Raw genomic sequence first — 25253 nt, 5'->3', positions numbered from 1 at the left:
CACCCAGCTCCTCATTCCTGACCCAGGCCTTGTTCCCACAGCCAGTCCCCAATCCCTGACCCAGGCTTTGCTCCAAGAAGCTCCCATCCCTGACCCAGGCCTTGCTCCACCCAGCTCCCCATCCCTGACACAGGCTTGCTCCCAATGCCAGCCCCCCATCTCTGACCTTGGCCTTGCTCACCCAACTCCCCATCCCTGACCCAGGCCTTGATCCCACAGCCATCCCTGATCCAGGCCTTTCTCCACCCAGCTCTCCATCCCTGACCCTGGCCTTGCTCCCACAGCCTGTCGCCCATCCCTGAAGCAGGACTAGCTCCACCCAGTTCTGCAACACTGACCCAGGCCTTGCTCCCACAGCCAGCTCCTTATCCCTGACTTTGGTCTTGCTCCCACAGGCATTCCCCCATCCCTGACCCTGGCCTTGTTCCACCCAGCTCCCCATCCCTGACGCTGGCCTTGCTCCACCCAGCTCCGCATCCCTGACCCAGCTCTTGCTCCCAGTGCCAGACCCCCATCCCTGACAAAGGCTTGCTCCCAAAGTCAGCCCCCCATCTCTGACCTTGGCCTTGCTTCACCCAGCTCCCCATCCCTGACCCAGGCCTTGATCCCACAGCCAGCCCCCAATCCCTGACCCAAGCCTTGCTCCCACAGCCAGCCCTCGATCCCTGACCCAGGCCTTGCTCCACACCCAGCCCCCCATCCCTGACCCAGGCCTTTCTCTACCCAGCTCCCCATTTGTGACCCAGGCTTGCTCCCACAGCCAGCTTCCTATCCCTGACACAGGTCTTGCTCCACCTAGCTCCCCATCCCTGACCTTGGCCTTGCTCCACCCAGCTCCCCATCCCTGACCTTGGCCTTGCTCCACCCAGCTCCCCATCCCTGACACAGGCCTTGGTCCCACAGCCAGCCCCCTGCCCTGACCCTGGCCTTATTCCCACAGCCAGCTCCCCATTCCTGACCCTGGCCTTGCTCCACCCAGTTTCCCATCCCTGACCTTGGTCTTGCTCCACGCAGCTCTTTATCCCTGACCCTGGCTTTGCTCCCACAGCCAGTCTCCCATTCCTGACCCAGGCCTTGCTCACCCAGGTCCCCATCCCTGACCCAGGCCTTGCTCCCACACCCAGCTCCCCATCCCTGACCTTCGCTTTGCTCCACCCAACTCCCATCCCTGACCCTGGTCTTGCTCCCCCAGCCAGTCCTCTGCCCTGACCATGGCCTAGTTCCCACTCCCAGCTCCCCATCCCTGACTTTGGCCTTGCTCCACCCAGCCCCCCATCCCTGACCCTAGCTTTGCTCCCACAGCCAGCTCCCCATCCCTGACCTTGGCCTTGCTTTACCCAGGTTCCCATTCCTGATCCTGGCCTTGCTCCCACAGCCAGCCACCCATCCCTGACCCAGGCCTTGCTCCCACAGCCAGGCCCCTACCCTGACCCTGGCCTTATTCCACAGCCAGCTCCCCATCCCTGACCCTGGCCTTGCTCCACCCAGCTCCCTATCCCTGACCCAGGCCTTGTTCCCACAGCCAGTCCTTCATCCCTGACCCTGGCCTTGCTCCCACAGCCAGCCCCCCATCCCTGACCCTGGCCTTGCTCCCACAGCCAGCTTCTCATCCCTGACCCTCGCCTTATTCCCACAGCCAGCTCCCCATCCCTGACCTTGGCCTTGCTCCACCCAGCTCACCATCCCTGACCAAGGCCTTGTTCCCACAGCCAGTCCCCCATCCCTGACCCAGGCCTTGCTCCACCCAACTCTCCATCCCTGACCCTGGCCTTGCTCTACAACCAGTCTCCCATCCCTGATCCAGGCCTTGCTCCACCCAGCTCCCCATCCCTGACCCAGGCCTTGCTCCCACACCCAGCTTCCCATCCCTGACCTTTGCTTTGCTCCACCCAACTCCCATCCCTGACCCTGGTCTTGCTCCTCCAGCCAGTCCTCTGCCCTGACCATGGCCTAATTCACACTCCCAGCTCCCCATCCCTGACTTTGGCCTTGCTCCACCCAGCCCCCCATCCCTGACCCTGGCTTTGCTCCCACAGCCAGCTCCCCATCCCTGACCTTGGCCTTGCTTTACCCAGGTTCCCATTCCTGATCCTGGCCTTGCTCCCACAGCCAGCCCCTCATCCCTGACCCAGGCCTTGCTCCCACAGCCAGGCCCCTACCCTGACCCTGGCCTTATTCCACAGCCAGCTCCCCATCCCTGACCCTAGCCTTGCTCCACCCAGCTCCCCATCCCTGACCTTGGCCTTTCTCCTCCCAGCTCCCCATCCCTGACCTTGTCCTTGCTCCACCCAGCTCCCTATCCCTGACCCAGGCCTTGTTCCCACAGCCAGTCCTTCATCCCTGACCCAGGCCTTGCTCCCACAGCCAGTCCCCCATCCCTGACCCTGGCCTTGCTCCCACAGCCAGCTTCTCATCCCTGACCCTCGCCTTATTCCCACAGCCAGTCCCCCATCCCTGACCCAGGCCTTGCTCCACCCAGCTCCCCATCCCTGACCCAGGCCTTGCTCCCACACCCAGCTTCCCATCCCTGACCTTCGCTTTGCTCCACCCAACTCCCATCCCTGACCCTGGTCTTGCTCCCCCAGCCAGTCCTCTGCCCTGACCATGGCCTAGTTCCCACTCCCAGCTCCCCATCCCTGACTTTGGCCTTGCTCCACCCAGCCCCCCATCCCTGACCCTGGCTTTGGTCCCACAGCCAGCTCCCCATCCCTGACCTTGGCCTTGCTTTACCCAGGTTCCCATCCCTGATCCTGGCCTTGCTCCCACAGCCAGCCCCCTATCCCTGACCCAGGCCTTGCTCCCACAGCCAGGCCCCTACCCTGACCCTGGCCTTATTCCACAGCCAGCTCCCCATCCCTGACCCTAGCCTTGCTCCACCCAGCTCCCCATCCCTGACCTTGGCCTTTCTCCTCCCAGCTCCCCATCCCTGACCTTGTCCTTGCTCCACCCAGCTCCCTATCCCTGACCCAGGCCTTGTTCCCACAGCCAGTCCTTCATCCCTGACCCTGGCCTTGCTCCCACAGCCAGCCCCCCTTCCCTGACCTTGGCCTTGCTCCCACAGCCAGCTTCTCATCCCTGACCCTCGCCTTATTCCCACAGCCAGCTCCCCATCCCTGACCTTGGCCTTGCTCCACCCAGCTCCCCATCCCTGACCCAGGCCTTGTTCCCACAGCCAGTCCCCCATCCCTGACCCAGGCCTTGCTCCACCCAACTCTCCATCCCTGACCCTGGCCTTGCTCTACAACCAGTCTCCCATCCCTGATCCAGGCCTTGCTCCACCCAGCTCCCCATCCCTGACCCAAGCCTTGCTCCCACACCCAGCTTCCCATCCCTGACCTTCGCTTTGCTCCACCCAACTCTCATCCCTGACCCTGGTCTTGCTCCCCCAGCCAGTCCTCTGCCCTGACCATGGCCTAATTCACACTCCCAGCTCCCCATCCCTGACTTTGGCCTTGCTCCACCCAGTCCCCCATCACTGACCCTGGCTTTGCTCCCACAGCCAGCCCCCCATCCCTGACCCAGGCCTTGCTCCCACAGCCAGGCCCCTACCCTGACCCTGGCCTTATTCCACAGCCAGCTCCCCATCCCTGACCCTGGCCTTGCTCCACCCAGCTCCCCATCCCTGACCTTGGCCTTTCTCCTCCCAGCTCCCCATCCCTGACCTTGTCCTTGCTCCACCCAGCTCCCTATCCCTGACCCAGGCCTTGTTCCCACAGCCAGTCCTTCATCCCTGACCCTGGCCTTGCTCCCACAGCCAGCCCCCCTTCCCTGACCTTGGCCTTGCTCCCACAGCCAGCTTCTCATCCCTGACCCTCGCCTTATTCCCACAGCCAGCTCCCCATCCCTGACCTTGGCCTTGCTCCACCCAGCTCCCCATCCCTGACCCAGGCCTTGTTCCCACAGCCAGTCCCCCATCCCTGACCCAGGCCTTGCTCCACCCAACTCTCCATCCCTGACCCTGGCCTTGCTCTACAACCAGTCTCCCATCCCTGATCCAGGCCTTGCTCCACCCAGCTTCCCATCCCTGACCCAGGCCTTGCTCCCACACCCAGCTCCCCATCCCTGACCTTGGCCTTGCTCCACCCAGCTCCCATCCCTCACCCAGGTCTTGCTCCCACAGCCAGTCCTCTGCCCTGACCATGGCCTAGTTCCCACTCCTAGCTCCCCATCCCTGACCTTGACCTTCCTCCACCCAGCTCCCCATCTCTGACCTTGGCCTTGCTCCACCCAGCTCCCATCCATGTCCCAGGTCTTGCTCCCACAGCCAGTCCCCTGCCCTGACCATGGCCTTTTTCCCACACCCAGCCCCCCATCCCTGACCCTGGCCTTGCTCCCACAGCCAGCCCCCCATCCCTGACCCAGGCCTTGCTCCCACAGCCACCCCCCTGCCCTACCCAGCTGGTGAGTCTGTACCTTGGGAGGTCGCACTTCCTCTGGAAATAGCCTGCCACCATGAGCTGGCTGGAGGAAAATGTTCGCGAGGTTCTTCAGGCAGTGGACGCTGGGGACCCCACTGTGGAGGCTTGTGTGAACAGGTGAGATGCTGGGTATTCGTGCAGGTCAGCCCCTCCTGCCCTCTCTGGGCACCCTCTGATATTAGATGCTGTGGGCCAGAGTGGTTTCATGTCTACTGCTGCTGGCATAGCCCTGCTCTCCTGTGGGTGAGCATGTAGACCCCAAGGCTGCTGCCACTGTCCAGGTGGGATTGAAGGTGTGGCATGGGTCTGCCCATATTCTGTCCTGCCTACTGCTGTGCGCCTGGTTCTCACATCTGCTATAGCAGGTGCCAGGCTCACACCTGCTGGCAGAGATAGCAGCAAGCAGCAGCCCTGGCCCACTTCCACCCATGGTCTGGCCTTTGGCCCTGTTAGCATTGTAGTCTGGGACTGCTGTGGCCAGGCTGGGTAGTACAGTGATGACTCTGTGGTCTGTGCTGGCCAGGAGTCTCCCCTAACTGCCCAGAGGAAGCCCTCTGCTGTTTAAGTGAAATTGAAGAAATGATGGGAGAGTGGGGGCCCTGGAACCCTGGCCCTCACAGCCAGTATTCACTGTGCACTCATCTGTTCTCCACACTAGAGGGGATGTTTTAATGGGCAGGAGCACGTTCTGCTCCCTGTGAAGCTTCTCTGCCCCACCCTGTCCAGCAGGGGCAGGCCCCGTGCTGCAGCTGTAGTGACACTCGGGTCCTTCAGAGACTCACTCAGCACACCATGGACTGACTGCCTGGCTGTCTGGGGGTGAAGCTGGAGATCCTTGGGAGATGGAGACCTGCCAGGGAGGAAGGGCTTAGCAGTTTGCAGGGTGGGCAATGGTTAATCTGTTGCTGTTTGCCCTGGCCTCAGGTGGAAGATGCTCTACCAGCGTGCACCCAGAAACATCCATCGCCATGTGTTCCTCTCGGATATCAGGGAGGCTGTTGCTGCGCTTCCCCCGGTAAGGAGGATGGCTTAATGGTGGGCTGTGTGAGCGTTCCCCTCCTGCTCCTGGCAGCCCACAGGCAGGACGGTGGGTGAGGCCAAAGGGGGTATATGTACCTTCCCTCAGCCTACTGGGGTGCTGGTCAATCCAGGAGCAGCTGGACCCATAGTCTTGGCCCCACTTGCCTTGCTGGTGGCCAGGCCTGCATGCAACACTGCTGAGAGCAGGCTGCTGCTGTGGGGAAACCTCAAGGGCACCACAGGTCTGTAGGAAGAGGCAGGTCAGGGCGGCCAGGACAGGGGGTCCCTTGGGGCCCTCGACACCACTAATTTACCTAAGCTGCTCTGCTGATCCTCAAGACAGCACTGCCAACCTCTTCTGGCCAGGAAGGCTTGTTCTGATGAGTAGTGACAGCGTGGTGCTGGCGGGAGAGGGTAGAGAGGCCGGACAGGGCTGTGCCGGCTTTGTGTGACTTGTGGTTCAGCCCGTGCGTGCTGTGTGGCTTGGGCACCACAGTGAGTTTGATCATGGAATGCGTGGGCACTTCCTGTGTGCCTGACCTTTCCCACCATGCCTCTGCCCAGGGGCAGAAAGCCAAGCCCATTCCCTTTCTCTGTTGAGTGACCTGCCCCAGAAGGCTCTAGCATCACTGTTTCTCCCCTTTCTAAAGGATGTGACCACACAGTCTGTGACGGGGTTTGACCCTCTGCCTCCCCTGGACACCATCTACTCCTACGTCAGACCAGAGAGGTAATGCCCTCACCCCCACTGTGCTTGTGCAGACCCAGGTCAGTGCCTCGGGGCTCCCCGGGGCTCAATGCCCACCGAAGGCAGCCCAGAAGGCCAGCGGTCAGCCACAGGGAAGAGGAAGCAGCAGTGACACTCAGGACACAGCTGCCTTTGCACATATCCACCCAACTCTGAGCGTTTCTTTCCAGATTTTGTAGCAGGTACTAGAAACGCAGTGGGAAGCAGAATAAGAAGCCACTCTGCCTGTGGTCAGCTGCCGTGGTAGGAACAGATGAGAATTGTAGAACCTAGAGATAAGGGTAAGGTCCAAAGTGCACCGAGAGATACCCAGAGCAGCAGGAAGGCAGCAAGAAGGCCCGTGAGGCTGGGCAAGGAGAGTGGGTTGGTGGGACAGAAAGTGACAAAGAAACACATCAGAGTCCGCCTACAGGCTGCCCCCAGAGTGTGGGCAGCTTTCAGAGCCAACAAAAACCCTTTCACCTTTACTTCTGGTGTTAGGGCCACACCTATAATCTCACCTACTCAGGGCTGAGACCAGGAGGATCACAAGTTCAAGGCCAACAGCTTAGCAAGACCCTTTCTCAAAATCAAAAGGGCCAGGGTTTAGCTCAGTGGCAGAGCACTAGCCTAGTATGTGTGACCTGGGTTCCATCCTGGCAGGGGAAAAATGTGCTGAGGAGCTGCTTGTCTGGGGTAAGCCCCAGAGCTGCTGGCAGCCCTCCCTTTTAAGGCAGGCTGCCTTCCAGCCCCACCTTTCCCCACCAACTTTGTAGAAGTTATAATGGGACTGTGTGTTCACAGTGAAGCCCATTGTGTCAAGTTCCCCAGTAGCTCAGGAGGAGGTCATTAGTCAGCGGTACAGAGGCACCTTGCTCTGCTCTCTGCCCACATGGGCTTTATCCTCCTCAGAGCATGAGTGTGGCCCTGGCATCCAGCAGACAGTGGCCGTGGTGTCCCCTGCCTGTGGCTCTGTTCTCTGCTGGCCTTGTGCTGAAGGAAGTGTGCACCTGCAGCCCTTTTCTGTTTTGTGGTGCTGGAGATTGAACCTGGGTGCTCTACCCCTGAGCTGCAGCCCCAGCACTTTTTTAAATGTTGGGGCCATCTTGCTGATTTGCCCAGTGAGACTGCAGTTTTTCTTGGAAACAAGGCCTGTCCATGGCAGAGGACAGGCTGGCTGTGGTCATTTCACAGACTAGGCTCCTTGAAGAGAGACCCCCGGGCCCCTTCCTTTCCTTCCCAGTTGTCCTTGGGTGTCCATGGCCCCTCCCCAAGCTGGATCCTGACCTGCGTTGGGAGGAGTCAAGGGGAGTCTAGCTTTGTTTTATGACTTCTCTTGACTTCCTGTTTCAGGTTAAGTCCTGTCAGCCATGGAAACATGGTTGCCCTCTTCTTCCGGTCACTGTTGCCAAATTACACTGTGGAGGTAGGTTGGGCACGTCTCAGCTTCTGTGCTGAGTGGTTCAAGCCAGTCATCTGCATGCAGATGTCCAGCGTCAGCACCATGCTGGGCAGTGCAGGAGCGGGCCCGACAGATCCTGGGAGCCGCAGGGCTGCTCGGCCCCCTGCCTCGCACTGGTCTGGGTAGACATGTGCCTTTGGTTTTTCAGAGCTTCATGTCCTTGACGGGGACCTGAGGAGGGTCCAGGTCCCATGCTGGGGTGCAGGCCGCCCCGGGCTTGATGACGCATCTCCCTGCTTGGGCCCCAGGTCCCCAGTCCCAGCACAGAGAGGCCCTGCTCAGACATGTCTCGCTGCTGCAGGGGGAGAGGCCAGAGGAAGGAGTGCCTGGGGGTCTGAACCACAACCAAGGCTTGAACCAGTTGATGCTGGCTATGCGAGACATGATGGCCAACTTCCACTTCAATGACCTGGAGGCGTCGCAGGAGGACAACCCCGAGGGGGAGGGGGACTGGGACTGAGCCACTTTGGCTGCTGCGCCCAGCGCTGTGTAATTGTGTTCCTGATTCTGTTCTGGTCTGGATTGACCAGTCCCCTGAAGTAGAAGTGCGGGATGTACCGTCTGCCGTGTCTTCTGTTCCCTGCAAACATGGATGGGTTTCTTCCCTGCTCCGGGGGCTCCTCCTCCAACACTCAACTCCACCTCAGCACTCAGGAGTCCAGAGCCAGCCCTGGCCCATGTGCGGCCCACACCAGAATCTGGAACACAGGGCTCCAGGGGGATCCCTGGTGGTGTGGGATCTCCAGGCTTGTATTGAGAAGAGATGTCTACATGGCTGGCCTTCAGGCCACAGCCCAGTTCTTTTCGAGCAGTTGGGGATAATGTGGGGGGGTCCCTCAGCGGGACACTGCAGCCTCTCCAAACTTTCGAGTTTTGAACTTTCTGAGCACACATTCTACCTTGGAGCTACAGCCCCAGCCCGGTACTGTATTAGGAAACTGGAGGGCTGAGACGAAGCTGAGGGGTAGAGCACTGGGCTGGCATGTACAAGGCTCCGGACCCCATCCTTAGCACAGGAGGGAAGGAAGGCAGGAGGGAGAGGAGGAGACAGGGAGAGAAGGAAGGAAGCTGGGAAGCTTCAGGGGCAGTGTCCGGAGGTGAAGGAGAAGCCCAAAAAGCAAGTTTAGGAAGAAAGTTGTTGAGGGTAGATTGGGGGTATAGGAAAAGTTAATGGACATTTGTTCTGGGGATAACTGGGAGCTCCAATAAGACCCCTAGGTTGGCTCACAGCTGGCCACACAGCCAGGGCACACCAGAGCCTCAGCATCATTGTGCCTAACCACTGGAGGGACAGATCATGTGACCCAAGACAGGCATGTTGGCCACACCTGTAATCCTGTAATCCCAGCAACTGTGGAGGCTGAGGTCAGGGCTAGGGATGTAACTCAGGGATACCATGTTTTTCAGTCCCTAGTAACCAACAGAGGAATATCCTGTCTAGTTCTGGAAGGGTCAGGAAATTGAGGGGTTGTGAACTGTGCCAGTTCTCTCCTGGGCCCCCTTCACAGTGCTGATCTTCTGCCCCAAGAGGGGCCATGAAGAGGCACAGTCCCAAATTTCAATGTTGGCCTAATGGGGTTTGGTAGGGGATTGCACCCATCTTCAAGTTGGGCAGCACCCAAGCTTCCACAGCTGGGGTGGTCTGTGGGGGCAATGTACTGAGAAAGGGTTTGTTCTCTGAAAATGACAGGCAAGCAGGGTACCTTTCCTCTTCCTGCCTTCAATCCAGATATGTGATATCTGGAGCCACAGCAGTGATCCTGCATCCAGGAGCCAGGGAACTCTGAAATGGATGGCCAGCACTCTAGCATTACAGCAGAGAGAAGGGCCCTGGGCTTGAGGGACCCGCTCAGCTGCAGGCCTGCTTCCTGAGGCCCTGAGCCCACAGCACCTCATGGTGCACTTGGGCTTAAGCAGTGCTACAGCTGAGCACGCTTCTAGAGTTGCTCACATCTCTGAACAGCCACGAAGGCCTAGCTGCCAAGCAGGCCTGGCTCGTCTTTGGACCACTTGGCCTCAGCAGGAGGACCTCTGTGATGGGCAGGGTGGCTGACCAGCTGTGGCCTTTCTCACCGAGCTAGACAAGGTGGGCACCCAGGAGCAAACCTCCCTGTCACCTTCCAGACAGGGACTTCATAGGAGGCTGATATTGCCAAGATGTGGCCAACGCCCTTCCTGAGAAGCTGTGCTTGAGCATGAGGGTCAGGCAGTGGCCCCACTCTCCCCGTGTGGGGAAGGCCTGTCGATCCTCAACACCACATAAAAATTAAAAAATAAACATATTGCGTCTACCTAAAAAAAATAATAAAAAATATTTAAAGAAGAAGGCACCTCCTCTGAAGTCCCTCTGCAGTGCTCAGGCAGGTGCTGGTCTAGGCTGCAGACCCTCAGCCCTGGCGTGTCACCTCCTCCTCTTACCCCACAGGTCAAAGTGGGGCCGGCAACAACTGGGCCAAGGGCCACTACATGGAGGGCGCAGAGCTGGTGGACTCGGTCCTAGATGTGGTGCACAAGGAGTGCGAGAACTGCGACTGCCTGCAGGGCTTCCAGCTGACCCACTCACTGGGCGGCGGCATGGGCTCGGGCATGGGCACACTGCTCATCAGCAAGGTGCGAGAGGAGTACCCTGACCACATCGTGAACACCTTCAGTGTGGTGCCCTCGCCCAAGGTGTCGGACACGGTGATGGAGCCCTACAACGCCCCGCTGTCCATCAACCAGCTGGTGGAGAACATGGACGAGACCTACTGCATCGACAATGAGGCGCTCTACAACATCTACACCCTCAATCTGGCCACACCCACCTACAGGGACCTCAACCACCTGGTGTCTGCCACCATGAGCGGGGTCACCACCCCGCTGCGCTTCCCAGGCCAACTCAACGCCGACTTGCGCAAGCTGGCGGTGAACATGGTGCCCTTCTCTCTTGCATAACCTCCCAGCTTTGGAGTGCAGGAAGCCCGTCTGAAGGTGAAGATATTTTGCACCTGACAAGTTGCATCTTCCAAAGAAGGCCACAGACGGGCTTCCACACCACAGGCCAGGCCACAGCCCTGCCACTCTCACCAAGAGAGTCTAACCCCTTCCTCTAGAACTCAGAATGGCCTTTTGTAAGAATAGCTGCAAAAACAAAACAACAACAAATACCCCAAAGAGAATGTGTATGGAGCTCCAGGTTGGGGTCCCCATCTGGGATAGGCACGTCTGGGTGGACATGATAAAAGGGTTCCTGTTTGATGCCAGTGGTTTGGGGTGGCCTTCTGGGTTAGTCAGCTTTTCCTCCCAATGACCAAAATGTCCAAGAAGAATTTTGAGGAGGAAAAGTTCATTTTGTTTCATGGTTTCAGGGTTCAGTCCCTGATCGGTCAACTCCATTGCTCTGGACCTGAACTGAGGCAGGACATCACGGAGGAAGGGCCTAGCAGAGGGAAGCCAGGAAGGAGAGAGAGGGCAGGAGGAGCTTGGAACAAGATCTACAACTCTCCAGCCCTGCCCCACCAGGCTAGTTATCACCAGGAGCCCATCAAATTGCTAATCTGACTAGGTCACCATTTTACAATCAAATCATCCATCTCACCTCCTGCAGACCTCATGTGCATACCATAACAGCTGCTATATGGGGATGGACAGCCACTTTGTGCAGAAAGGAAAAGCAGAATTCTAGTTGGTTTTTCAAAGTTAAAGCAGAAGGGACTTCCTCATCTCAAGCACAACTGGTGTGGTGAGGCTCCAGAAAACTGTCCTAGTCTCAGGTTCAGTTGTGTTGTGTAGATCTGTTTTGAGCAGGCATGTGGAGTTACTCATGAGCTTAGCCCCCTCCTCCAAGACAATCACCTCCTATAACTTTCATTTCTTTTTTGAGATATGGTCTCCTTGTGTTGCCCAGGCTGGTCTTGAACCCCTGGGCTCAAGAGATCCTCCCTCCTCAGCCTCCTGAGACTACAGGTCAGAACCACCACCACAGCATTTTTGCAATTTTAATGTAACATCAGCAGTGTCTTTTTAAGTGGTGAAGAAGAAAGAACTCCAAGTACCACACCATAACAAACAGGTGGGTGGGTCACAACTCTATGTGGGGAGAGAAGATCCAATTGCAACTGGTGAATGGAATGTACCAGTTCTGATGCCATGCAGGATCTGGGCTAAGTCAAGGCACCCTTCTGCACAGCTCTGCCCCAGCACAGCTGCCTCCGCCCCTGCGCTGAGTGGAGCTCAAGTGCCGTTTGGTACGCTCAAGCACACGGACAGCTCACTCCTGGTCACTGCGAGTGAAGGATATGGACAACAGGCCTCAGGGAACTTCCCTTACTGTCCCCCACCTGCCCTCCTGCCCTGTCCTAAATGAGCTGGCCACCAGAACTCCTTCCACGACCTGGCAGTGCTAAGCCCTGTAAAACCCAGCCCTTTGTTGCGGCCTGCCACAAATTTCCCCTCAGAAGTATGGTCCATGGAGGTCTGCCTCCATTCTCTTCTTCTTTTTGTATTCTTCCATGTGCTTTCAGTGAGAGTGGTGGCCAAGAGGGGTGGGGACAGAGAGCACCTCTGTTCCTCTTCTCTTCTGTTCCCACTCACTGCAGGTCAGATGGGTGTCCAAAAGGGACTGATGGAGCTGCCACACTGTACAACTCCAGGTGGTCATAACTGAAGGAGAGAAGAGTGCCCCTGGAGTTGCACATGCACAAACTGTGCCACTGCCTGCAGTCTGGGAGAATGGTAGCTCAAAGATGAAGAGGCAGCTGGGCATCTCTCATCTGCACCCGTGACTGAAATGCCTTTGACTGCTTTGTTAAATCTGCTTCCAAGTTAAAGAATGACCACTTTTCCACAGAGCTTTCTCTTTGTCAGGCTCTCTCCTAGGACTGTACACATACACCTCCCTGAACCTTCCCAACCTGCGCATGCTGCCCTGAGCAACTTTGGTCTGTCTCCCAGAGTTCCCAACACACCATAAATAAACAGACCATCAGAGAGGCCAGTGGAGCTTTACCCTGCTGCCATACAACAGGAAGGAGCTTGACTCCTCTTTACTAGCTTGAGATACACTGTTTTGGCTGACCATATGTAAGTCCCCTCCTTCTGACCCAAACTGCAAGAATCCTGGACATGCTGACCACAGCTTCTGTGAGTGAGTCCCCCAATAAATTGTGCTCTGTACTACCCTAGATCTGGCTGCCTCTTTGTGGTCTTCTGACACCTCCTGGACAGTTCTCCCACTCCAGGACTCAGTTTTTCCTTTGTCTGCATTTCACAGAGAAGATGAGGAGGCTCTTTGCTATCTTGTCCTGAGTCTTGGTGAAGGTTGTGTGTCTCCCCTCTGGGCTTACAGTGGCCAAACATCTGCTTCCTCCAGAGCACCTTCACCAATAAGAGCTGCAGCTTTGCTCCTATGGCCGAGGTGAGCCAGTACTCCTTGGCCACCTGTGCCTTTATTGTTCTGATTTTGAGACCAATCACTTCCTACCCCCTTACCCACCCTTCAGACCCACAAGCACCAGTGTATAATGTGGGCTATGTGACAGGATGGGGAAGGGTCAGGGAGGGGAACCTGGCACCTACTAGCCCTCTCAGACATCTCTGTCTCTTGCAAAATTTTCCCCTCTGGGGGACTTCACCTAGCATTGTACTAGTGCTCCCCTCCTCCAGTGGGTGGCCATGGCCATTATTACCCATGGAAAACTGTAGCCCTGATGCTGACCTTTTTCATTCTTAGGAGCAGGATGATTGTCCAAAAACGAAGATTAACGAAAACAGAAAACACTGGGCTCACCAAGGTCACACTCAGAGTTAACTGAAACTGGCCAGCATGTCTCAGAAAGGGGGAGAATAAGTGTCCAGGCCCTCCTGGCATCCCTGCCGTAGCCACCTGGATTACCCCTGACTGTAGGGTAGGCGGAACCCAGGGGAGTCTTCACCTACAGACGGTGGCTTTTAGAGAGGGGAAGGTGGGGGAGAGCTAGCAGACAGAACTGAAAAGAGGAAGGAGGCTTCTGAAAACAGGAGCATAAATGGGGTGGGGGTAGGAGGGATGGGGTTCATAGGTTTGGGACCACCTGGCTCTTGGAGAGAAAATGTACACACTTTGTGAAATATCCCTTTCCTACCTGTTCTGGTCCATTCTCCATGAATCAGCATCAGAGGGATTTGTGTTGGATCCTAGGGTGCTTTATATTGAGCCATATCCCATGTCCTTTTTCATTTTGAAACAGGGCTTTGCTAAGTTGCTGATGCTGACCTCAAACTTGTGATCCTCCTTCCACAGCCACCCAAGTAGCTGGGATTACAGGCATGGCCACCACGCTGAGCTTCACATAATTTTTTTAAAATAAAGTCATAATGGGGTGATGTGGTGCACACCTATACCCACAGCTACTTGGGAAGATAAAGTGGAAGAATCCCATTAGAGGTCAGTCTGGGCCACTTAGTGAGACCCTGTCTTAAAATGAAAAATAAAATTAAAAGGGTTGGGGGTTTAGCTCAGTGGCAGAGTGACCCTGAATTCAGTCCAAAGTACTGAAACCAGTCAACCATGCCACTTTACCAGACTCTTCCAGCAGAGACAATGACGACAGTGATGTTAAAGACACTGAGAGTGACCAGATGCCAGTAAGAATGGCATAACCACCATGAGAGAATTTTTAAGTTTCTTAGAAAATTGAACACACTCCATATGATCTACCTATTCTGCTGCTGAGTATTTTGCCTAGGAGAAATAAAGGCGTATGTCCACACAAAGACTTGCACACAAATGTTCTAGCAGTTTTATTTGTAATATCAAACAGTGGCAACAGCCCAGATGTTTATCAATAGCAATAAAAAGAGTCAACAACTGCTCCCTGCACAACATCAATGAGTCTCAAAGTAACTACTGAGTGAAAGAAGTTACACAAAAATAAGTGCGTACTGTATGAATCCATTTCTAGGAAATTCTAGAAAAGGCAATATAGTGACAGAAAGTAGAACAGTGGTTGTCTGTAGATAGGGGCAGAAAAGGGCACAAAGAACATTTGAAGGCAACAAAAATTAGGTTTTCTACCTTAATTGTGATAATAATTTCTCAGGTTCACATATATGTCAAAATGCATCAAATTGAATACTTATAATGTGCAGTTTATTATATGCCAATTGTATCTCAATAAAGAAGAGATAATAGATTTCAGAGGCTTCCATCCCACAAGTCAAAGCCAACATGTCTATAGCTGGCCCATCATCCCTCCATCTTAAGCCCTGTCCTCCTGCCTTCTCTTGGCACAAACTCTAGCTGCAGAAGCTGCTTTTGGCTCCACAAGCACACCATGCTGCCAGCTCCTCAAGGCCTCTGTGTTGGCAGTTTCTCTTCTGGATGCTTCTCTCCTGCTTACCCTTGGGATCTTGACTGGAGCATCTGGTCTTCCTGCCCCTCATCCCAAGTGCCACCTCCTCAACCTTCTTGGTGCTCAATACATCCCTGATTAGTTTGCTTCTTTGCTTATTGTCTGTCTGCCCTCCTGGGTTCTGGGATCTTGTCTGTCTTCTCAGCACCATATTTTGGTGCTCAGTCAAAACATGGTACACAGTTGGTGCTCAATAAATGCATTGTTGAATGAGTGGAGATATGATCATGACATATACTAGAGAGAGGCGGACCTTAAATTGTGAGTCAAGTATGGGGTCATCTTTGCTCTCCATGGAGCTGGACCAGGACCCACTACTTGCACAAACACAGGCTCAGGTCAACAGTTGGTACTAATATGTGGTTATGGAATGGGCTGCCTGCTAAGCGCACTGTCTTCCTCTCAGCCCAGGACTTGCCTGGGCATTCAACCCTTCTTCAGTCCAGGGCCCAGGACCAGTGAAGGAAGACAACAGATAGCTCGCCTGCAGCTCCTAGCTTCTGGTGGTAGTGGGAGGACAGACAATAAATGAAAACATACAAGATGGGGGCACTAGTCAGTGCTGGAGCTGAGCATGAGGGAAGGACACCAATGCAGGAGGAAGCCATGGAGAAGCCTTGGAAGCCAGGGCTGAGGGTGCGGCCTGGCCTGTTGGGAATCAAGGAGAGAGACTGGCGAGGGAGCCCTGAGGTGGAGTCTGGAACAGGCTTTTTTCTCCCAGGATGGCTGTGGCTGCTGAGCTGAGAATGGACTTGGGAGGAAAGGGGTTGGGGACAGGTGCAGCTGCCATTAAGGGTGGTACAGCTTTGAAGAGGCTGAGTGCCCACTTGGACATGTTGAGTGTGAATGGCTTATCAGACATCCCAGTGATGTTAAGAAGAGCACTGGATGTCAGCCTCCGAGTCATGAGGAGTGAGTGAGGCATCACTGGGGAGCCATTGACAGAGTTGTTTCTTAGAGTCACCTGCTGAAGGCATCCAGAAAAGGAGTGAGCAAGCACAGAAGGGGTAAAAGGATCCAGGGCAGAGTCAGAGCACTACAGGGTCAAGAAGCAGGAGACCTGAAGGAGCAGCTGGTAGGGTGGGTGAGCATGGAAAGGTGCCCCCTGAAGGTCTCTCTGTTCATTCTTCTTTGTTGTGGCCCAGTCCTGGGCTTGCCAGAGGACCATAAGGGCAGGCAGGAGAGAAGCAGGGAGAAGGGCCAGGTGGAAAAGAGTCTTCAGGACGGGGCCAGGGAGGGACAATCAAATCATCAGACCAGCAGCCTTAGAATCCCAGCTCAGTGAATTCCCCTCCAGTATGAACAGGTCTGGAGAGGATGAGCACAAGGCACCAAGTCACCCAGAGCTGGGTGGCAATTTTGCTTCACTCCTTATTGGTGATGTGATCTTTGTGAAGTTGATGAGCCACCCCACCTGTAGACCACCCACCTCTAGGCTTGGATAGGGTTAAAAGAGGTGGTCTGGAGTTCCCACTTGGGAGCCCCCAGTTATAGGCTCTAAAATCATGGTGCCCTCTTTGAGCAAAGTGACCATTTCCAGAGTCTTTCCACAGAAACCAGAAACAGGGGCACCATGCCCCACAGCTGCCCTCCTCTGTCTCAGTTCCTCCCTGCAGGGATAAAGCTTATCCCTGAGCTGGGGGGCAGGACTGTGAGCTGGAGCAACCCTGCTTCTGTCTACAACCACCCAGAAAGCGGTAGTAACTCCAGCCTCTGCGGCAGAGGCTGTCTCCCACTGCTGCTGCACTGAACAGCCCCAGCCTCCCTGGGTCGAGGATGGACTTGAGAGGAAACTGGGGTAGATGAGTGAAGCTACCTGCTCACCAACAGAGAAGACCAACGAGGTCCAGCACAATGTCTGCTGCCTGTTAGGCGGTTCTAGCTTTTCCTCAACCAAGAGGGGTCCCCCGCCCCAGACCGGGTCTTGCAATATTGCCCAGGCTCCAACTCCTGATCCTCTGGAGTCACTCTGGAGTGACTGGGACTGCACGCATGCCCCTCACACACACTTTTCTTTTTCTTTTTTCTCTTTTCTTTTCTTTTCTTCTTTTTTTTGACAGAGAGAGAGAGAGAAAGAGAGAGAGAGAGAGAGAGAGAGAGAGAGAGAGAGAGAGAGAGAGAGAGAGAGAGAGAGAGAGAGAGAGAGAGAGAGAGAATATTATTTAATATTTATTTTTCAGTTTTCGGTGGGCACAACATCTTTATTTTATTTTATATGGTGCTGAGGATCCAACCCAGTGCCCGGCGCAGGCCAGGGGAGTGTTACCGCTTGAGCCACATCCCCAGTCCCACTTTTCTTTTTTAAAGTGATGTGGCTCGGTTTTAACCAGGACTTTTACAGCCTCCAGACTTACCACGGTGAGCTGTGTCCCCCGGGGCGGGATGTGGAGGCCGCCGGGCTCCAGGCAGGGCGCGCGCCCTGGGGACCTGGTGTCATGAGCCTCCGGGCCGCAGGCGGCAGCAGCGCGTGGCGGGGCCGGACACAATGTAGCGGCCGAGGCGCGACGGGTTACAATGTAGCGGCGGTGGCGGCGGCGGCTGAGTTCTGGTGAGCGCAGAGCGGCCTCTAGGCGGCGGGCCCGGCCAGCGGGCGGGGAGCGGGAGCGTTGGGCCTCGGACGCGCACGGCCCGCCCGGCAGGACCTCCTGAAGCCCGGCTGCGGACGCGGACGCCAGAGCGCAGAGCCGGCGGGAGGCCCCCGCGCACCCGAGGCAGGGTTCGGACTCGCGACCCCAGCTGCCCACCCTCTGGTCCTCTCCCGGGAGCGCCAGGCACTTCCATCTGGCAGAGTTTAGGACCTAGACGGAGGGACCTTTCCACCCAGTTAACTGTCACCGTCAGTATGGGATCCGGGAGGCCCAAAGACCCGCATCACTGTGCCTTCCTCAGCGATGCTGGGTTGCTCTGAGCCTCGGGTTTCCCCTCTATGAAATGGGTGGGCGTGGTGGAGGACTGATCCCCACCAGGACCTGAGTATCCCCAGGGTGCATTCGGGTGGTGGGTGAAGGTGGAGATATGGGTTGGGGGAGGTTTGTCTCTGCAGCTAGTCTCATTGGTGGGTCGTCCTTAAAGGAATGGTAACCCTGTCCCTGGGCACACCTGGGTCCTGGCAGGCCTTGTTTAAGGTACAGATGAAGCGCACTTTGTCCCCCTCCAGGGTGAACTCTCAGGACCTCCAGATGACGGCTGGAATGGTAGCCAGGTGGGCAGGACATGGGGGGTCTGATGCATGGATCCTGAAGATATCCTCAGCTTCAGCTCAGTGTCCCTCTGCCCCTGGGGCTGCTCTGGCTACACTCTGACGTTTTTTGATTGCTATGTTGGCAGTCACCTCCACTACAAGAGGGGAGATCTCTAGAGGGCAGAGGATAGAGAGTGGGGTTCTTTCCTCTCTCCCCTTTCTTGCCTGTTCCTTTCTAAGTCCAAGCCAGAATAATGGGTGCAGAGCTCTGTGGGGTGACTTTGAAGGGAATGGTTTGCTGGCTCTCTACTAAAGTCAGCAGCTGTACTCTTGCAGCCATGTGCTGGGACATCATCTATCTGCCCTCAGCAGAGAGGGAAACTTGATTCCCTAACCAGTCAGGAGAGAAACTAGCACTGAGAGGTCAAATGATACCACTGCTTCATCCATCCACTGCCTTGGTGCCAGGCCTGGGGGGTGACAATGCCACTCAGGAGTTGAATAAAAGATGCTGTTTCCTCTGGAGATTGCAGCCCCAAGACAGTTGCTGGGAAGTGTAAAGATAACATTAAGGCCATATGTGTAATCTAAAATAAATAATATACTAAATCTCCACTAAATGAATTTTATCTGGGAGTATGTCTACAAAACAACACAATACTCCTTGAATAAAGCAGAGTATTTCTGATAGTCTCAAATTAATGATTTCACATCTGTGGCTGTTGTGCAGGGGCTTATATCAAAAAAGCAAGGTTTGGGGCTCAAGCAGTTGAATGAAGATGTGAGGAACTTTTGGGATGGTAGGCATGCTACTTTTGAAGGCAACAATAGCCCATAACCAAACTCTAGCTTCTATCCCTCAGCCCCCCAAATTATTAAATAGAACTTTTTTTAATGCAGGTCAGACAAAGAAGGCATATCAACAACATTTTACTGATGTAAGAGCATGCTCACAAATAAATGTTTTTTATCTTGAGTACATAGATTGAATATGATTTTTTAAGACCTTTGTTACTTGCTAAAAATACAGTCCTCTGGAAGCCTGGCCAGGTACTAACATACTTGGTATTTTTTTTGTCCTTAAATGCCTCATGGCATTGAGCATTTTACAACTTCTACTGTAAGGAGCAATGCTAACCTCTCCATTCTTAAGGTGCAACACAGAATGCTGTTTATCTCTAATTCTTACAGAAAAAAATAATAATCTTGCTCTCTTGCCACCTGTGTAAATTATTTTTTAAGTCCACCAGTTCTGCTTAACAGGTAAAATGGAGTAAACTTGGATACCTGAGATGACCATGCCAGTTGTTCACTGGAGCCGTTGGCTACTGTCATTTCATTTTATGCATCATCCATTGACTGGACTTGAAGGCCTTTATCCTTCTTGTTCTCCCTAGACTCAATCATCACAATGGAGAAGGTTGATGGGTATATTAAAAATACAGAGATCTTACTCTACTGGATATACTTTTTTTTTCTTTTTAGAGTGAGAGAGAGAGGGGGACAGAGAGAGAGAATTTTAACATTTATTTATTTATTTTTCTTAGTTCTCAGCGGACACAACATCTTAGTTTGTATGTGGTGCTGAGGATCGAACCCGGGCCGCACACACGCTAGGCGAGTGCGCTACCGCTTGAGCCACAACCCCAGCCCCAGCCACAACCCCAGCCCCCTGGATATACTTTGGATTCCTATACTTCTTGATTATTTTGCAATTTCTCATTCTGGAAATCTCTCATACACTTGCATCAGTTTTTGCTATCAGATCTATAGAAACCATTCATCCCATGACCAGAGCAGCTGCACATGACTCATTTGACTACTTCTCCAAATCATCTATGCAGCTGCTGCCACTTTTTTCTTTGGCCAGGGGCTGAGGCCTGGGCTTCAGCAGTTCATTGATAGTTCAACTTCCAAGGTTTATGTTTGCACACAGTGCAGTCAGAATCTTTATTTCTGTTTACAAGGAACTAATCCCACTATGTAACAGCTCTCCACGGGAGTTCATTGTAATTGGACTGAGGCAACAAAGTGTTGTATGCTTCTTCGTGTCCATAGTTGCCACTACTCCCCTAAAAATCTCCATTAGTCTATCAGGACTGAGATATCTCTCACCTGCAAATATCCTAAAGACTATTCGAGTTGCTGTGTGGGTGTTGAGACCCAGGATGCAAAATTTTGGTCTCTAGCAATTGAGAGATGTGAGGAAGAGTTGGCAATGTAGTCATGCTTATGCAGAGGTAACAATAGCTCCCAGGTAGCCCAGAGCATTCAGCCCTCAGAATCCTGCATCATTCCATAGGCCCTTTCATACATAGGCCAGAAAACAAAGGTGTATGATCAATATTTTACATAGTGAACACATGCTCAGAAGAAAATATTTATGACAATGAATGTATACACTTAATCAAGGTATTCATTACTTAAATAAATGATAATAATACTAATAATAATCATCATCATAATAATAACAGTAACCTTTTGGAAGCATCAACAACAGAGTAGCTATAGCCATTTTTGGCCTTTCCAATGATCCACTCTTATAGGTTTCATCATCAAAAAATCTACACACCTGAAGTCTTCTGCAATGATCTGTCACCAAGGAGGTAAGAACTCTGCATCCACAGGCCTCAAAAAATATGCTGTATTGTGATATGACTAGAACACAATCCCCCTGTCTAGGATCACTAAAAGCCATCTCCAGATTGTATCTATACAAGCTCATCATTCTTGCAACTTATCATTGATCAACTGCTGTGTGGCTGCATCTAAGGATATCATATGTATTGAAGTCATACTGATATTATTATATGGCAGAAACCCATTCCTGTGCTGCTGATAACAAACCAACTGCTATATGATTTTGCAACACAACTTTTTGTCTTTGATATTTTTTTTTATTAACTAGAGTTAGAGCCTGCTTTGTAAGATTTAAGGTTTGGCTGTGTACTCTGTATCTTATTCAACAAGGTAACATAAAAATAAAGAAAATACATCATCCTTGTGAGTTTAAAATTGTATTTATCATATAGTCTTCTCTTAAGCTATAACCACACCATAATTTTCCATAGGCTGTATGGTTTGAACCTAGTATCCTAATAATGCCAGAAGAAAAACCAGAAGTTCAAACATATTGAGTAACATTTTCAAATTAAATCAAAGTTTAAGCAGTAAAAAATTGTCTGGATAAAATGGAGATCAACAGACTGTTGACTATAATAGATAATGTTACCTTCAGTATACATCAAATATGGGTTTCAATATTTAAACCGTAGGAATAAAGCCAGAATCAATAAAGGGGTGATTTTAACAGCTGCTTCTCTGCTTATCATTTCAATTTTGCCTATTCATAAACAAGGAAACAAGAGCCAATATTGTAATGCATGTCTATAATTTCAGTGACTAAAGAGGCTGAGGAGAAGGATTTTAAGTTTAAGGCTAGACTCAGCAACTAAGTGAGGCCTTACGCATCTTAGTGAGAGGGCTTGTCTTTAAAAACAAATGGGCTAAAGATGTGATTTGTGATAAAGTGTTCTGAGTTCAGTCCTTGGTACAAAAAAATATATTCTGCTTTTTTTGTGCCACTATCTAACTTCTAAAACAATAATGAAAGATTGATAATTCATGTAGTCTAGAGGATGTGAGTTGTGGCTTTGGGGTCACAGAGAATTGATCCTGAATTTCAGTAAAGTTGACCTTTCAAATATTCTTTCACACTGAACAGCTATGTAAACCTCATCCATTACAAAAAGCAGAATGATACCAAGTGTCAACATATGAGCAATTCTTTAGCCCTATCTGTACACATAAAATTGACAATGTGTTTTTACTCCTCTTGTAGCCAAAGTGCAGAGTATATTTCCCAAATTTTAGATCTAAGCTCTTATTTTTTTATGAGTTACTTATGTAAATCTGTGACTATGAAAGTGTATTAGTCAGGAAACACTTTGAATACTTTGTTTTTACTTTCGTAACACTGTCACCTCCATGAGAATGAGCCCACCTTAATTTATTTGATTCTGAGAAAAAGGGTGCTTTTTTGGCAATCACATCTCCCTCTGAAGTTTAGTAACCTTACCAACTATCACCTAATGCCGTACAAAGATCCCATATAAACCCAGACTTAATTGATGATAAGCCCACACTTGAGACAATAATTTTTATATGGTTTCTTCTTATTCAGTGATAGATATCTAATTCACTAAACATGGGCTGAATGTCAGGATTCAATCAATCATCACATGTGGTACAGAAGTTATGTGAAAAATATATTGTGCCTTATAGGTACTGGTTAAATTTTTATTAATTTAAATTTAAACTTTAATCTTTTGACAGGCTTTATTGAATTATATGGAAATATGTGTAGACTTCTATGCCTTTAATGTTTGATGATATTCTCAGAGTACCCCATACTAAAGAAGAAAAATAAAATCACAACCCTGCATGAGGCTAAAGACAAAACTGCAAAATAATTTTTTAAAATGTTTAGACTCTAGTTACTGGGTTACTGATGATCTGATGACCTAGAGTCTTCTCTCCAGTGATACCAATCTCTTTTGGTTAAAGTATGATATCTAAAATGAAAATGGATCTGTGCCCAGAATCCTGTGAGAAACAGTTTCCACAATTGTACACTTCTGAGTTGTAGATGGCTTATCTCTCAAAGTGCAGAGTCTCTCCTGTTCTTTGGCCCTGAGATAATGTTGTTTGGTATGTTTATTCTATAACCTATGACACAGAACTGAGTTGTCCATTTTTTTCACCTTGCTGAGGTCAGGGTAGATCTCAAACATGGGATGTAGCTGTGGTGAACATAGATATCCCTGAGAGGTCAAGAATAAATTTTAGGATGAAGCTTGAAAAATACATTTATTTATTTGTCAGTTTATATATTCAAAAATAATAATATTTTAGATATAGTAGTTTAAGTTATTAAATTGATTTAAGCTGTCCTTCTTAATTTTTATTATGAATACTAAAAATTTTTAAATTATACTAATGCATTATATGGTTTTTTCCCTCTGGGAAAATATTAATGCCTTAGGACATTGCTTAGAAGTTTAAAATAAAATTTACTTTTCCATAAGACCAGAGAGCACAAAAGTTAAATGAAATTTTAAATTAATTTTGATAAAATTTTTATTCATGAAAGTATATATTTTGGGTGTGTGGGCGATCTTGCCTCTTGGTTTTATTTTCCCTATTGGGCTTCTCCCCACTGAAATTAAATTTTCATCACATAAGAACATCTCATAATCTTTTACCTTTCCCCCCTCACTAAGGTGTGGCTGTAGAGTTTAAGAGTGGTGAGGATAATACCAATAATGAGAAGTGATGAGATGTCATTCTAAGTCCTCATCAGCCTCCCCAGCTCAAGTGCATTTTTTATTCAGCTGGGTGAACATTTGTTTATTTGCTCTACTAGTTGTACTAAATTTTGTAGCTTTTTAACCCTTTTTTCAATCCTTGTTAGTTATCACCAGATTTTTCCATGGCATCATTTACTCTAGGGCCAGAAAAATCTGGTCTGGTAGTCTGCACCTTGGTCTTCTCACCCTTCCCTCTTATTAGGTGAGAACAACCTGTCAGAGGCCTCACTCTATTTATCAAGGTGAGGGGAAGTGATTAGTTTATTCTGAGGGCAATACTGCAGGGCTTCTTTAGGCATGCCTGGTGAGGCTGCATGTTTCAAACTGAAGTTTTTAATATGGAGCTTTTTTATGCCAGGCCTAAAGCCATCCTCACAGTAGTGTAGTTAATTTGTCCAAAATTAAGGTGTTTTTTTGTTTGTTTGTTTGTTTGTTTAATGTATTTATCCCCAATTGAATTTTTTTTCTTTTTTCTTCTTCTTTTTATAGCAGGCATTTAACTCAGCGACACTGAGATACATCCCCAGTCATTTTTTGTATTTATTTAGAGAGAGGGTCTCACTTAGTTGCTTAGTGCCTCGCTTTTTCTGATGGTAGCTTTGAACTCATGAAAGCCATGTATAATTCTTCTGTGTCACAGGGGTTATGGCCTCTGCCACCAAGTTTTCTTTCAACTGAGTGTAAAACAACTTTATTAAAGTGACATTTAAAAGCATTTCTAATATTCAAGCAAACTCCTTTGTCCTGGTGTGGCAGGAAATAAAAGTGGAACTGGACTTTAATTTAAATAACAAGAAAGTCCAATTGCAAGGGCTTAATTAGAACACAGATAATTAGAAGGTTACAGGCCATAGCACTGCTGTACGTTTTTTTAACAAATTTATTTATTTTAATTCTCGGCAGACACAACATCTTTGTTTGTATGTGGTGCTGAGGATCGAACCCGGGCCGCACGCATGCCAGGCGAGTGCACTACCGCTTGAGCCACATCCCCAGCCCCACTGTTGTACTTTTTTAAAATATTTTTTTCTTAGTTGTGGATGAACAAAATACCTTTATTATTATTATTATTATTATTATTATTATTATTATTATTATTATTATTATATTATTGTTATTAATGTGGGTCCAGTATCAAACAGACTGCCTCATGCATACTAGCCAAAATTCTACTACTGGGCTGGGGATGTGGCTCAAGTGGTAGCGCGCTTGCCTGGCATGCGTGCGGCCCGGGTTCGATCCTCAGCACCACATACCAACAAAGATGTTGTGTCTGCCAAGAACTAAAAAATAAATATTAAAAAAAATTCTCTCTCTCTCTCTCTCTCTCTCTCCTCTCTCACTCTGTCTTAAAAAAAACAATTCTACTACTGAGCAACAACCTTAAATCCTTACCTGGTATTTTTTTAAATATTTATTTATATTTAATTTATTTATATGGGGCACTGAGAATTAAACTCAGGGCCTCATATATGCTAGGCAAGCACTGTACCATTGAGCCACACCTTCAGCTCTTTCCTGGTACTTTTTAAATACCTGTTTTACATAAATTTTAATTATTAGCTTTAACCCTTTTCCAATATTTGTTTGGATTAAATCAATAACCTATAAATCAGTGAAGTAAAGTCTAGTTTTATCTCAAACTCTGATTTTACTTCCTCTTTCTTCCCCAGACCAGACACCTTATCACAGTGTCTGAATTAAGA

At 50.8% G+C, this 25253-nt stretch overlaps 1 protein-coding gene and 1 pseudogene across 2 annotated transcripts in view; both read left to right on the top strand.

Annotated features, from left to right (window-relative positions):
- Positions 1-8189, top strand: part of LOC144371390 (ribosome quality control complex subunit TCF25-like) — a 31807-nt pseudogene extending 23618 nt beyond the window's left edge. Inside the window, exons 14-18 of the transcript XR_013431440.1 lie at positions 4399-4535; positions 5343-5433; positions 6089-6168; positions 7519-7591; positions 7929-8189. The product of XR_013431440.1 is annotated as a ribosome quality control complex subunit TCF25-like (transcript). The remainder of the gene's footprint in view (positions 1-4398; positions 4536-5342; positions 5434-6088; positions 6169-7518; positions 7592-7928) is intronic.
- LOC144371438 (uncharacterized) overlaps positions 1-25253 on the top strand; it is a 395907-nt gene that overhangs the window by 335302 nt on the left and 35352 nt on the right. Inside the window, exon 4 of the mRNA XM_078033754.1 lies at positions 13114-13121. Coding sequence (XP_077889880.1) covers positions 13114-13121 — 8 coding nt within the window. The remainder of the gene's footprint in view (positions 1-13113; positions 13122-25253) is intronic.

The sequence above is a fragment of the Ictidomys tridecemlineatus genome, chromosome 16, assembly GCF_052094955.1.
Source record: "Ictidomys tridecemlineatus isolate mIctTri1 chromosome 16, mIctTri1.hap1, whole genome shotgun sequence".
NCBI lineage: Eukaryota > Metazoa > Chordata > Mammalia > Rodentia > Sciuridae > Ictidomys > Ictidomys tridecemlineatus.
The sequence above is the reverse complement of the archived record's forward strand: the minus strand, read 5'-3'. Positions and strand labels throughout refer to the sequence as shown.